Source organism: Theropithecus gelada, chromosome 19 (assembly GCF_003255815.1).
Source record: "Theropithecus gelada isolate Dixy chromosome 19, Tgel_1.0, whole genome shotgun sequence".
In the NCBI taxonomy this organism is placed as follows: domain Eukaryota; kingdom Metazoa; phylum Chordata; class Mammalia; order Primates; family Cercopithecidae; genus Theropithecus; species Theropithecus gelada.
The window spans coordinates 8,775,164-8,790,789 of record NC_037687.1 but is presented as its reverse complement, the minus strand read 5'-3'; the positions used below and the strand labels follow the sequence as shown (position 1 = coordinate 8,790,789).

The window sequence follows — 15,626 nt, the reverse complement described above, 5'->3', positions numbered from 1 at the left end:
TCCCGAGTTCGAGCCATTCTCCTGCCTCAGCCTCCCAAGTAGCTGGGATTACAGATGCATGCCACTGCACCCAGCTAATTTTTGTATTTTTAGTAGAGATGGGGTTTCACCATGTTGACCAGGCTGGTCTAGAACTCCTGACCTCAGGTGATCTGCCCACCTCATCCTCCCAAATTGCTGGGATTGCAGGCGTGAGCCACCGTGCCCAGCCAAAATGTGCCATTTAATGTTCTTATGAGGATCAAAGAGACAGTGCATGTCAAGTGCTTTGCAATTGCTCCTCCTCCTCCTTCCCATCAACATAATCACCATCATTATCACCATCATTGTTAAATACACATGAAGCACTTTAGAGTGTGCATTCTCAGACGTATTGTTTTTAGAGTATATCCAGCAACACAGGGACATTGCTCCACAATCAGAGTCAAAATCCCCTTCATTTTAGCCCCTTTCTCTACCAAACTCCAGTAGGCTTTGTGGGCTTTATAGAGAAGTCTCCAGGGAGTTCTTCCTCTTCCATAGGAACCATTTTCTAAAGCCTGGTCAGCAGCTGCTGTCTCATCAATGCTACTGGAATCTTCTTCAGAGGTATCCCAGTCACCTTGGCCAGCTCTGGTAGTGTCTAGTGTGGTTGGTGGAGAATTCTATTTAGCAAATGTTTATTTTGTAGTAGAATTATTAGTAGTGACAGTAGTAATGGTAAGTAGTAGTGATAGTAACAATAGCAGCAATAACACTAGTAAGTAGTAGTAACTGTAGTAATAACCATAGCAATAAGCAGTAATACTAGTACTAATAGTAGTGATAATAGCAGTAATGGTAGGTAGAGTTGAGTAGTAACAGTAGTAGTAGTAGGTAGTAGCAGTGGTAATCATGACAGTAGAAATCATAAGTAATAGTGGTAGCAACAATAGTAGTAACAGTAGTAACCATAGTAATTACCATAGTAATAACCATAGCAATACGTAGTAGTAGTAGTAGTAACAATAGTAATAACAGCAGTAATGGCAGGTAGAGCACTACCATTACTGCTGTTACTCTACTGTAGGTAGAGTAGTAATATTAAGTGATAGCAGTAGTAACAATAGTAATAGCAGCAGCAGTAGTGATAGTAAGTAGCAGTAACCATAGTAATAACCATAGTGATAGGTAGTAATAGTTGTGGTAACAGTAGTAATAGCAGTAATGGTAGGTAGAGTGGTGGTAGTAGTAACAGTAGTAGTAGTAGCAGTGGTAATAGTAACAGTAGCAATAGTAAATAATACTAGTAGTAACAATAGTAGTAGCAGCAGTAGTAGTAAGTAGTAGTAATCATAGTAATAACCATAGCAATAGGTAGTAGTAGCAGTAGCAATAACAGCAGTAATGGTAGGTGGAGAAGTGATAGTAATAACAGTATCAATAGCAGGTCATAGTCATGGTAATAGTAGTAATGTCTTATTGTGACCCAGGAGGCACTGTGCTTGGTGCCTCTGTACCAACATTTTGAGATGGCCATTGTACTTATCCCCACTTTATAGATGGAAAAGTGGAGGTCGAGCAATATTTTTTAACTTAAAGAGCCATCCATCTCTTTAGAGAAAGAGCCAGAATCCCAGGCAGGGCTATCTTATTCCAGAACCCAAGCTCTCAAACACACAATGCACAATACTTAATCTCTCTCAAGTCAGAGGAGATCCACTTAAGTATACATCCATCCATATATTCATTCATTCAACCATTCAACAAATATTAGTTGAGCCCTTACCTTATGCCAAACAGTCAGACGTGAATAGCTGTTACAAATGAGACTGGGAAGGATGACACAATGCAGATTCAGACAGTGTGATAAGGAAATATTGAGAAACAAAGATGAGTTCTGGCATGAATTTGTAAAGGTGGATGTGGGCTTGGCACACAAGAATGGCAGAACTTAAGGAATCTGATGAGAAGTGGGCACTTCAGGCAGAGAGAAGAGCTTGAGCAAGGCTCAGAGGCTGACAGTGCAGAAAACACATGGGAAGAGGGAATAGATTACTGCGGTCAAGAATTCACAGAGGAGTTATAGAAGATACAACCAAGTTACCGACGAAGGTAAGATAGGGGAATACCAATCACAGTCTCTTTTCCCATTCCAGGAGCATCCCAGGCACATCCTAGTAACTGAGAAACATTTCTCTCCCTTTCCTCTTGTGGAGAATAAATAAGCTATTGCTAGTCCAGTAAGTGAAATCATTTTGTTCAAATTGTGTGCCCATTCCCCAATTCACAGGACTACACACGGGAGGGACAAAAAGAATGGAGACCACCACCACAGCTCTGAAGACCACCACCACAGCTCCGAAGACCACTTCCAGAGCCATCTTGACCACCAGTGTCTATACTTCCACTTTGGGAACACTGACTCCCCTCAATGCATCAGTGCAAATGGCCAGCACAAGCACCACAGAAATGACGATCACAACCCCATATGTTTCCCCTTATGTTCCAGAAATGACATCCTCACTGGCTACCAGCCTGGGAGCAGAAACCAGCACAGCTCTTCCCAGGACAACCCCATCTGTTTTCAATAGAGAATCAAAGACCACAGCCTCACTGGTCCCTAGTTCTGAGGCAGAGACAAGTCCAGCTATTCAAACTCTAGATGTTTCTTCTAGTGAGCCAGATACAACAGCTTCATGGGTTATCCATCCTGCAGAGACCATCCCAACTGTTTCCAAGACAACCCCCAGTTTTTCCCACAGTGAATCACACACTGTATCTTCCACAGCCACCAGTCATGGGGCAGAAGTCAGCTCAGCCATTCCAACAAATATCTCACCCAGTGAACCAGATGCACTGACCCCACTGGTCACTATTTCTGGGACAGATGCTAGTACAACGTTCCCAACACTGACTAAGTCCCCACATGAAACACAGACAAGAACCACATGGCTCACTCATCCTGCAGAGACCAGCTCAACCACTCCCAGAACAATCCCCAATTTTTCCCATCGTGAATCAGATGCCACACCTTCAGTGGCCACCAGTCCTGGGGCAGAAACCAGTTCAGCTATTCCAACTATGACTGTCTCACCTGGTGCAGCAGATCTGGTGACCTCACAGGTCACTAGTTCTGGAACAGACCGAAATATGACTATTCCAACTTTAACTCTTTCTTCTGGTGAACCAAAGACCACAGGCTCATTAGTCACCCATCCTGAAGCACAGACAAGTTCGGCCATTCCAACTTCAACTATCTCGCCTGGTGTATCACGGATGGTGACCTCAATGGTCACCAGTTTAGCGGCAGAGACAAGTACAACTAATCCAGCTCTGACAAGCTCCCCTGGTGAACCAGCTACCACAGATTCATTGGTCACGCATCCTACACAGACCAGCCCAACAGTTCCCTGGACAACTTCCATTTTTTTCCATAGTAAATCAGACACCATCCCTTCAATAGCCACCAGTCATGGGGCACAATCCAGTTCAGCTGTCCCAACTCCAACTGTTTCACCTGGAGTACCAGGAGTGGTGACCCCTTTGGTCACTAGTTCTAGGGCAGTGACAGGTACAACTATTCCAATTCTGACTCTTTCTCCTGGTGAACCAGAGACCACACCTTCAACGGCCACCAGTCATAGGGCAGAAGGGGCAGAAGCAAGCTCTGCTGTTCCAACTCCAACTGTTTCACCTGGGGTACCAGGAGTGGTGACCCCTTTGGTCACTAGTTCTAGGGCAGTGACCAGTACAACTATTCCAACTCTGACTCTTTCTCCTGGTGAACCAGAGACCACACCTTTAATGGCCACCAGTCAAAAGGCAGAAGCCAGCTCTGCTGTTCCAATTCCAACTGTTTCACCTGGGGTACCAGAAGTGGTGACCCCTTTGGTCACTAGTTCTAGGGCAGTGACAGGTACAACTATTCCAATTCTGACTCTTTCTCCTGGTGAACCAGAGACCACACCTTCAACGGCCACCAGTCATAGGGCAGAAGGGGCAGAAGCAAGCTCTGCTGTTCCAACTCCAACTGTTTCACCTGGGGTACCAGAAGTGGTGACCCCTTTGGTCACTAGTTCTAGGGCAGTGACCAGTACAACTATTCCAACTCTGACTCTTTCTCCTGATGAACCAGAGACCACACCTTCAATGGCCACCAGTCATAGGACAGAAAGGGCAGAAGCCAGCTCAACTGTTCCAACTGTTTTACCTGAGGTACCAGGAGTGGTGACCTCTCTGGTCACTAGTTCTAGTGCAGTAGCCAGTACAACTATTCCAACTCTGGCTATTTCTTCTAGTGAACCAGAGACCACAACTTCATTAGTCACTCATTCTGAGGCAAAGACAATTTCAGCCATTCCAACTTTAGCTGTCTCCCCTACTGTACAAGGGCTGGTGACTTCACTGGTCCCTAGTTCTGGGTCAGAGACCAGTGCATTTCCAAATCTAACTGTTGTCTCAGGTCAACCAGAGACCACAGCCTCATGGATCACTCATTTCGGGACAGAAACAAACTCTGTTGTTCCAACTTTGACTGTCTCCACTGGGGAGCCATTTACAAAAATCTCATTTGTCACCCATCCTGCAGAGAGTAGCTCAACTGTTCCCAGGACAACCTCAAGCTTTTCCCATAGTGAATCAGACACTATGCCTTCCACAGTCACCAGTCCTGAGGCAGAATCCAGCTCAGCCATTTCAACAACTATTTCACCTGGTATACCAGGTGTGCTGACTTCCCTGGTCACTAGCTCTGGGACAGACATCAGTGCAACTTTTCCAACAGTGCCTGAGTCCCCACATGAATCAGAGGCAACAGCCTCATGGGTTACTCATCCTGCAGTCACCAGCACAACAGTTCCCAGGACAACCCCTAATTTTTCTCATAGTGAACCAGACACCACACCCTCAATAGCCACCAGTCCCGGGGCAGAAGCCAGTTCAGCTTTTCCAACAATAACTGCCTCATCTGATGTACCAGATATGGTGACCTCACAGGTCACTAGTTCTGGGACAGACACTGGTATAACTATTCCAGCTCTGACTCTTTCTCCTGATGAACAAGAGACCACAACCTCATTTATCACCTATTCTGAGACACACACAAGTTCAGCCATTCCAACTCTGACTGTCTCCCCTGGTGCATCAAAGATGCTGACCTCACTGGTCACTAGTTCTGGGACAGACAGCACTACAACTTTCCGAACACTGACGGAGACCCCATATGAACCAGAGACAACAGCCACACAGCCCATTCATCCTGCAGAGACCAACACAATTGTTTCCAGGACAACCCCCAAGTTTTCCCATAGTGAGTCAGACACCACACTCCCAGTAGCCATCACCAGTCCTGGGCCAGAAGCCAGTTCAGCTGTTTCAACGACAACTATCTCACCTGATATGTCAGATCTGGTGACCTCACTGGTCCCTAGTTCTGGGACAGACACCAGTACAACCTTCCCAACATTGAGTGAGACCCCATATGAACCAGTGACTACAACCACATGGCTCACTCATCCTGCAGAGACCAGCACAAAGGTTTCTAGGACAATTCCCAACTTTTCCCATAGGGGATCACACAGTACACCCTCAATGGTCACCAGTCCTGGAGTAGACGCCAGGTCAGCTGTTCCAATTACAACCATCCCATCCAGTATACCAGAGGTAGTGACGTCACAGGTCACTAGTTCTGCAACAGACACTAGTACAGCTGTTCCAACTTTGACTCCTTCTCTTGGTGAACCAGAGACCACAGCCTCATTGGCTGCCCATCCTGGGACACAGACTGGCTTCACTGTTCCAATTCGGACTGTTCCCTCTAGTGAGCCAGGTACAACAGCTTCCTGGGTCACTCATCCTGCACAGGTCAGCACACCTGTTTTGAGAACAACCCCCAGTTTTTCCCATAGTAGACCAGATGCCACACCTTTAATGGCCACCAGTCCTGGGACAGAAGTCAGTTCAGCTGTGCTGACAACAATCTCACCTGGTGCACCAGAGATGGTGACTTCACAGATCACTAGTTCTGGGGCAGCAACTAGTACAACTATTCCAACTTTGACTCATTCTCCTGTTATGCCAGAGACCACAGCCTTATTGATCACCCATCCCAGCACAGAGACAAGTAAAACGTTTCCTGCTTCAACTGTGTTTCCTCAAGTATCAGGGACCACAGCCTCACTCTCCATTAGACCTGGCACAGAGACTAGCACAGCTCTCTCAACTCAGACAACATCCTCTCTCTTCACCCTACTTGTAACTGGAACTGGCAGAGTTGATCTAAATCCAACTGCTTCACCTGGTGTTTCTGCAAAAACAGCCTCACTTTTCACCCATCCAGGGACAGAAACCAGCACAATGATTCCAACTTCAACTCTTTCCCTTGGTTTATTAGAGACTACAGGCTCACTAGCCACCAGCTCTTCAGTAGAGACCAGCACCGGTACTCTAACTCTGACTGTTTCCCCTGCTGTCTCTGGGCTTCCCAGTGCCTCCATAACAACTGGTAAGCCCCAAACTGTGACCTCCTGGAACACAAAAACCTCACCATCTGTAACTTCAGCTGGACCCCCAGAATTTTCCGGGACTGTCACAGGCACCCCTATGACCTTGATACCATCAGAGACGCCAACACCACCTAAACCCAGTCATAGAGAAGGAGTGAGTCCAACCACTATCTTGAGAACTACGGTGGTTGAAACCACTAATTTAGCTGCCACAGGTTCCAGTCCCACTGTGGCCAAGACCACAACCACCTTCAATACACTGGCTGGAAGCTCCTTTGCTCCTCTGACCACACCTGGGATGTCCACCTTGGTCTCTGAGAGTGTGACCTCAAGAGCAAGTAAGAATAACTTTTTATTGTGGTAAAATATAAACACTATAAAATTTTCCATTCTAAACATTTTAAATGTACAATTCAGCAGTACTAATATATTCACATTGTTGTGCAACCCTCACCAATATCTATTTTCAAAACTTTTTTTTTTTTGTCACCCCAAACAGGACTGAAGGAATAATTTCCCATTCCCCATTTTCCCTAGTGCAGTGGTGCAATCTTGGCTCACTGCAACCTCTGAACCTCTGTCTCCTGGGTTCAAGCAATTCTCCTGCATCAGACTCCTGAGTAGCTGGGACTACAGGTGCACACCACCATGCCTGGCTAAATTTTGTATTTTTAGTAGAGACAGGGTTTCACTATGTTGGGCAGGCTGCTCTCGAACTCCTGACCTCAGGTGATCCACCCTCCTCGGCCACTCAAAGTGCTGGGATCACAGGCATAAGTCACTGCACTCAGCCCTGTCTCACTTTTCTTTTCTTTTCTTTTTTTATTTTTTTGAGACGGAATCCCGCTCTGTCACCAAGCTGGAGTGCAGTGGTGCAATCTTGGCTCACTGCAAGCCCCGCCTCCCTGTTCAAGGGATTCTCCTGCCTCAGCCTCCCGAGTAGCTGGGACTACAAGGTGTGTGCCACCACACCCAGCTAATTTTTGTATTTTCAGTAGAGACAGGGTTTCACCATGTTGGCCAGGATGGTCTCCATCTCTTGACCTCATGATCCACCCTTGGCCTCCCAAAGTGCTGGGATTGCAGGCGTGAGCCACCGCGCCTGGCCGTCTCAGCCCGTACAGCCCGAGCAAACTGGAATCACTGGTCACCCCACATAGGAAGGTCTCAGACAGTGACTGCTACATAAGGTATTTCAAGTAGGATGGCCCAGGCTGGACCCCAGCTGGATGCTGGAGTTAAAATGTGTCCTCGGAGCCTTTCCTCCCACGCCCCACTGCCCAGGGTCTGACTTAGGACTGGTCTCTTCTTACCCTCCCTTTCTGCAGCTGGCATGCCTTTGTTGATGCCTTTGACTGTCAACTTCACCATCACCAACTTGCAGTACACGAAGGACATGGGGCGCCTGGGCTCTGAAATATTCAATGCCACCGAGAGGGCCCTGCAGCAGCTGGTGAGAGCCCCCCAGCCAATGCCCACTCCTCCAATGTCTCGGCCCCTCCTCCTCCTCATCTCTCTCTCATTCCTTCCCAGCTCGAGCCCTTGTTCCAGAACAGCAGTATTGGTTCCCTCTATGCTGGCTGCAGGCTGACCTCGCTCAGGTGAGACCCCCCTTCACGGCACCTACAGCAACCCCGATTCAGTCCTTTCTTTGCCTCCCACACCCCCAGCAGCCACAGCGACTTGGGCTTTTGCTGAGAGGCAGTATAGCATAATAGACCCAAAGTGCCTCGGTTTGAACACCGGCTCTACAATTTGCTAGCTGTGTGACCCTGGGCAAGACGCACAGCCTCTCTGTTCCTCAATCATATTATTTATAAAATGGTGATGACAACATTCTCTTACTCTTGATGATAATAACAGTTTCTTATTCTATTGGTGATAGTAACGGTCCCTTGCTCTTTTCTCTCTGTTTTTTTTTTGAAATGGAGTCTCACTCTGTCACCCAGACTGGAGTACAGTGGCATGATCTTAGCTCACAGCAACCTCCGCCTCCCAGGTTCAAGCGATTCTCCTGCCCCAGCCTCCCAACAGTCTCTTACTCTTAATCACTTAGCAGAGTGCCTGGACCATTGTGAATGCTCATTTAATTAGGACTCATAGCAGCAATTGGTGTAGCATCTTTGCCAAAGGTATCCCCAGAATCCCTGACAGCTCCCTGGCCCCAGCCCATCTCTACCACATTAGGGTCAAGCTCCGGACACCACAGCTCTGCAGTTTGCTCCCTGGAAAGAGATAGGCACTTTGCCAAAGTCAGTCTTACTGAATCAAAGGGAAAAATCCATTATCTTTTTTTTTTTTTTTTTTTTAATTTTACTTTAAGTTCTACGATACATGTGCAGAACGTGCAGGTTTGTTACATAGGTATACATGTGCCATGGTGGTTTGCTGCACCTATCAACACGTCATCTAGGTTTTAATGACCTGTCTTTTCCTCTCTGCTTGTGTCCCCTCAGTGTTCTCAGGGCGCAGCAGATTCAGTACCCTTTCCTTACACCTTACAACCCTGCAGCCTCTCTGTGAGGTCCTCCATTCAGTCAACTCAGATCCCCTGCCAGAGGGGTGGGTCTTCTGCTCACATAGCCCCATGAAAAGAAATCAAAACTGTCCTCAGCTGAGCTCCCCTGACCCCACCCGCCCCCATCTCTCCATAGGATCAGGGAATGTCATAGCATTGTTCTTACGACATGCCACCAGCAATCTAAGTGGTTTACGTGTTTTCATTTATTTTATCCTCACAACCACATTATTTTTATCCCATCTTGTGGATGAGAAAACTGAAGCTCAGAATAATCAAGTTCCTTGCTTAAGAGGAGCCTAGCTTTAAGCCCAAGGGTTCTGGTTCTAGAATGTTTACTTGTAACCTTGACACCAGCAGTTCTCAAGCTCACTGGATTCAACAACCTTTTGCATTCCACTTCGTTGACATATCATTGACATGTAAACATTGTGTATATGTAAGGTGTACAACTAGATGTCTTGACATGTGTGAACCTGGTGAAGTGGTCACCAGAATGCAGCTAATTTGCACATCCAGCACCTCTCCAGAGTTACCATTTGTGCGCGCATGTGTGTGTGTTGAGAAGATTTAATTTAAGATCAATCCTCTCTGCTAATTTCAAGTATACAATACAGCATTGTTAACCTTCGTAATCATGCTATACATTAGATCTTCAGAACTTATTCACCTTATAGTTTAAACTTTGTACCCTTTGGCCAGCATTATCCCATTCTCTCCTCCTTTTGCATTCTTAAAAAGTACTCATAGCCGGGCGTGGTGGCTCACGCCTGTAATCCCAGCATTTTGGGAGGCTGAGGCAGGTGGATAACCTGAAGTCAAGAGTTCGAGACCATCCTGGTCAACACAGCAAAACCCCGTCTCTACTAAAAATACAAAAATTAGCTGGACGTGGTGGCGCATGCCTGTAATCCCAGCTACTCGGGAGGCTGAGGCACAAGAATTGCAAGAACCTGGGGGGGCGTAGGTTACAGTGAGCTGAGATCGCGCCACCGCACTCCAGCCTGGGGGACAGAGTGATACTCTGTCTGAAAAAAAAAAAAAAAAGTATTCAGAACTCCAAAGAGCCTTTGGGCTTGTATAACAATATTTACTGTATTCAAAATTAAAACTAGCCCAGGCACAGTGGCTCACACCTGTAATCCCAGCACTTTGGGAGGCTGAGGCAGGCAGAAGGCTTGAGCTCAGGAGTTTGCGACCAGCCCAGATGAGCAAGTGAGACTCAGTCTCTACAAAAAATACAAAATTTAGCTGGGTGTGGTGGCATCTGCCTGTGATCCCAGCTACTTGGGAGGCTGAGGTGGGAGGATGGCTTGAGCCTGGAGGCAGAGGTTAAAGTGAGCCAAGATTGCACCACTGCACTCCAGCCTGGGCAGCAGAGCCTGACCTTGCTCAAAAAAAAAAAAAAAAAAAAAAAAAAAAATTAAAACTAAGAAATAGTACAAATATGTATTCATTCATTCACTAAAAATAATAAATCTACTACATGTTAACATAGAGAACATATTTTTAGGTATAATAGCCATATTCCACCCCCCTCCACCAAAAAAAACCCATTTAAAAAAAGGGGCGTTGTTTGCAAATCTTTTTCTTTTAATGTTGCGTAGATTTACCTTTTATTTTACTTTTTAATTGGTATATATTGACTGTACATATTTATAGTCTTAATACCTGTGGTATATAGTGATCAGATCAAGGTAATTAACACATCTATTATCTCAAACATTGATCACTTCGTTGCGTTGGGACCATTCAGTATCCTCCTTCTAGCTATTTGACACTAATAATATTTTGTTTTTTAATTTTTAATTTTTGTGGGTACACAGTAGGTGGGTATTTATGGGGTACATAGATGTTTTGACGCAGGCATGCAACGTGTGACCATCACTTCAGGGAGAGTGGAGCATTCATCCCATCCAGCATCTATTCTTTGTGTTACAAACAATCCAGTGATACTTTTTTAGTTATTTTAAAAAACACAATTAAATTATTATTGCCTATAGTCACCCTGCTGTGCTATTAAGTACTGGAGGTTTTTTTCAGTAATTTTTTAAATTTAAATTTAAATTTTTGAGATGGAATCTGGCTCTGTCACTCAGGCTGGGGTGTAGTGGCGTGACCTCAGCTCACCGCAACCTCTGCCTCCTGGGTTCAAGTGATTCTCCCACCTCACCTCAGCCTCCTGAGTAGCTGGGACTATAGGCATCCACCACCACACCCGGCTAATTTTTGTATTTTTAGTAGAGACAGGGTTTCACCATTTTGGCCAGGCTGGTCTCGAACTCCTCAGCATAAGTGATCCACCTGCCTTGGCCTCCCAAAGTGCTGGGATTACAGGTGTGAACCACTGCACCTGGCACTTTTTTAGTTATTTTAAAATGTATAATTAAGGCGAGGCATGGTGGCTTATGCCTGGAATTCTAGCACTTTGGGAGGCTAAGGTGGGCCAATCACCTGAAGTCAGGGGTTCAAGACCAGCCTGGCCAACATGGCAAAACTCCATCTCTACTAAAAATACAAAAATTAGCCGGGCACAGTGGTAGGCACCTGTAATCCCAGTCACTCTGGAGGCTGAGGCAGGAGAATTGCTTGAACCCACGAGGTGGAGGTTGCAGTGAGCCAAGATTGCATCATTGCACTCCATCCTGGGCGACAAGAGTGAAACTCTGTCTCAAAAAAAAAAAAAAAAGAAAAGTCAAGACGAGCAAAAAGATCACCATTTTGGACTGTGATGACTAATCAATTTGACTTGTGTATTATCTTCACCGCCAGACCATTCGTTCTGTAGCTTAGCTTAGGAGCACCCTCCACCCCATTTGCTCACACTATCCTGTAATCTCTGTGCTCTCACTGCTGTTCTTTGGGTTTCATATTTTCCTTATATTCTTCCACGTCTAGCTGGATTGCACAGTTAAGTTTATGATTATGAAAGGAAAACTAAATAACAACAACAACAACAAAAACCACCAAGGGGCACCACTGGAGAAAGGAGCTGTTCAGAGTACCAGCTGTCAAGTATCTCTGTATGTCTGTATTCCCATGTCCCTCCCTAGGGCTGAAAAGGATGGGACAAGCACCAGAGTGGATGCCATCTGCACCTACCGCTCAGATCCCACCAGCTATGAGCTGGACAGACAGCAGCTGTACTGGGAGCTGAGCCAGTTGACTCACGGTGTCACCCTGCTGGGACCCTACACTCTTAACAGGAACAGCCTCTATGTCAATGGTGAGTAGCTATTGACAATGGTGAGTAACTTGGGCTACAGTTGGGGAGGCTCCCCCTGCTCCCCAAATGGGTCTCCCTGTAGTACAAGTCCTCTACCTATGTTCAAAGTTCTGGGCCAACCTAGAATTTCCAGGGTGGGGGGGGTCTGTTTTCTCTCCACTCAACACACTTAAAAAGAAGCTTTCAGTCGGGCACGGTGGCTCACGCTGGCTCACGTCAGCACTTTGAGATGCCGAGGCGGGCAGATCACAAGGTCAAGAGATCAAGACCAGCCTGGCCAACATGGTGAAACTCCGTGTCTACTCAAAATACAAAATTTAGCTGGGTGTGGTGGCGTGTGCCTGTAATCCCAGCTATTCAGTAGGCTGAGGCAGGAAAACTGCTTGAACCTGGGAGGCGGAGGTTGCAGTGAACCAAGATCACGCCACTGCACTCCAGCCTGGCAACAGAGCAGGACTCCATCTCAAAAAAGAGGAAGCTTCTTTCAAGTGGAAATAAAGATTCCCTCCACAGCCTTCTCATCCCCATGACCATTCAGAGGCCCACTGGGAGCATGCAGAATCAAGGAAGGAAGGGAAAAGCCAGGCTCATTGTGGTGACTGGACATAATTCTTCCCCAACAGGCAACAGGTTCCCAATACAGTCACTCATCTTCGTCTTTCTCTTCTTTATAGCAGCTGGTGGCCCTTTACTTTCTCCAAAGGTCAGCTGGAACTATACACTCCACTCGCAAAACAAACCAAAAAACTCTGACTAATGTGTTTAGCAATAAAGCCCTTTGCAACAATGCCGTTGGCAACAATACCAACAGGAACACCTGTGATAAAGGTTAATATTTATTGAGGGATTCCTGTGATACTGAACGTCGTATGTATATTATGTTTTACTAACCTTACCCAAAGTCTTAGCAGGCTGTAAAATATACATACCAGAGAAACAAACAAGGCTCAGGGCAGGGAATCTGTTTGCCCAAGTTTTGATAGCTAAGTAATAGAATTGGGACTCAAACCCCAAATTGACTCTAAAATCTAGCCACCCTAACTTCTTCTCCTTTTTTATTAATTTATTTATTTATCTATTTATTTATTTATTTTTTAAGACAGAGTCTTGTGGTGTGATCTTGGCTCACTGCAACCTCTGCCTCCCGGGTTCCAGCAATCCTCCTGCCTCAGCCTCTCCAGTAGCTGGGATTACAGGCACACGCCACCATGCCAGGCTAATTTTTGTATTTTTAGTAGAGACAGGGTTTCACCATGTTGGTCAGGCTGGTCTCGAACTCCCGACCTCTGGTGATCCACCCGCCTCGGCTTCCCATAATGCTGGGATTACAGGCATGAGCCACGGCACCTGGCCACCACCCTAACTTCTAAGCATCGCTGCAGACCCAGCATGAATAAGCCCACACATCTCAGGATGGAAAAGCCTATCAAGGAGCTTCTAATACAACAATTTGAGCTAAAGTTTGATTAACTCTGTCCTCACCATACCACCTTAGACATTTTCTTTATACCTGGATGACAACCTGCCTTATATTTCATTACAAGTCATTGAGAGTGACTTAAAAGTAGCTGTTAACAGTGTGTGTTTTGGTGAATCCCAAGTCCTGGTGCTGCTCACTGTGTGGCCCTGGGAAAGTCCTGCAGCGTCTCTAGGCTTCTGGAACAATGCTCTTAGCAACATCACCAACAAGAACACCTACAATAAAAGCTAATATTGACTGTAAAAGCTAATATTTACAGAACTTCTTATATGTGTTATGTCTCACTAATCCTGCCCAAAGGATTCAATGTCCTATTTTTTTTTTTTTTTTTTTTTTTTTTTTTTTTTTGACAGTCTCCCTCTGGCGCCCAGGCTGGAGTGCAGCAGTACAATCTTAGCTCACTGCAGCCTCCGCCTCCCGGGTTCATGCGATTCTCCCGCCTCAGCCTCTCGAGTAGCTGGGACTACAGGTGCCCGCCACCACGCCCGGCTAATTTTTTGTATTTTTAGTAGAGACGGGGTTTCCCCATGTTGGCCAGGCTGGTCTCAAACTCCTGACCTCAGGTGATCCACCTGCCTCAGCCTCCCAAAGTGCTGGGATTACAGGCGTGCGCCTCCGTGCCTGCCCATATGTGTTATGTCTTACTAATCCTCTAATCCTGCCAAAAGGATTCAGTGTCCTTATTTATTTATTTATTTATTTATTTATTTTTGATAGAGTTTCCCTCTAGTGCCCAGGCTGGAGTGCAGTGGTACAGTCTTGGCTCACTGCAGCCTCCACATCCCGGGTTCAAGTGATTCTCCTGCCTCAGCCTCTCGAGTAGCTGGGACTACAGGCACCTGCCACCACGCCTGGCTAATTTTTGTAATTTTGTAGAGATGGGGTTTCACCATGTTGGCCAAGCTGGTCTCGAACTCCTCACCTCCTGTGATCCACCCACCTCAGTCTCCCAAAGTGCTGGGATTATAGGCATGAGCCACCGTGCCCAGCCATATGTGCTATGTCTCACTAATCTTGCCCAAAGGGTTCAGTTTTTTTTTTTCTTTTTTTCTTTTTTTTTTTTTTAATGGAGTCTCCCTCTGGCGCCCAGTCTGGAGTGCAGTGGTACAATCTTGTCTCACTGCAGCCTCCGCCTCCCAGGTTGGAGCGATTCTCCTGCCTCAGCCTCTCGAGTAGCTGGGACTAGAGGCGCCCACCATCACGCCTGGGTAATTTTTGTATTTTTGTAGAGATGGGGTTTCACCATGTTGGCCAGGCTAGTCTCAAACTCCTGATCTCAAGTGACCCACCCAAAGGCCTCCCAAAGTGCTGGGATTACAGGTGGGAGCCACCTCACCTGCCCCTATTTTTGGAATGGATTTTTTTTTTTATTTTTTAAATGAAAATTTTAAATTATTTTTTTAATTTTTAAAATGTCAGCTAAGATTATTGTGAAGATCAAATAAGATAAACGCCTAATAACCTAAGTAAATGATAGGGCTCCGCTTGGCCCAGTCTCAGAAGTTTCAAGACAACCAGTCAAACCAGCAAATGTAAAATAAATCTAAATTTTCTTTGCACTATTCACAGAGTGCCAAAGAGGATCTAATTCATGTTTCAGAACATACCACACTTGCTAAAATCCCGCAATACCATGAAAGACTCATGAAAACTCCAGGCTCCTAACTACAAGACATCACTGTGGATCATCCAAATACAGCAAGCCCCAATCTTAGGACAGGAATGAGGCATGAATGGCCTCTGTGCTAATGATCTAACCTAATGCTGAATTTGTTATTTCCCCTCTGAATCCACTTGGAGATTTCCTTTATATCTGATTTGAAATAGAGGATATATACTCCTCTATCCTTGACATAGGAGATAATACAAAGTATTTCATTGTAGTATCAAGTACACATCCTGTTCTGTGTCCATAGGATTATGACTAATTTAGGGCAC

General features: G+C 45.9%; 1 protein-coding gene across 1 annotated transcript in view; it reads left to right on the top strand.

Annotated features, from left to right (window-relative positions):
- MUC16 (mucin 16, cell surface associated) overlaps positions 1–15,626 on the top strand; it is a 144,822-nt gene that overhangs the window by 39,089 nt on the left and 90,107 nt on the right. Inside the window, exons 6-10 of the mRNA XM_025367835.1 lie at positions 2,252–6,824; positions 7,761–7,917; positions 7,998–8,065; positions 8,921–8,983; positions 12,036–12,208. Of these exons, the coding sequence (XP_025223620.1) occupies positions 2,252–6,824; positions 7,761–7,917; positions 7,998–8,065; positions 8,921–8,983; positions 12,036–12,208 (5,034 nt within the window). The remainder of the gene's footprint in view (positions 1–2,251; positions 6,825–7,760; positions 7,918–7,997; positions 8,066–8,920; positions 8,984–12,035; positions 12,209–15,626) is intronic.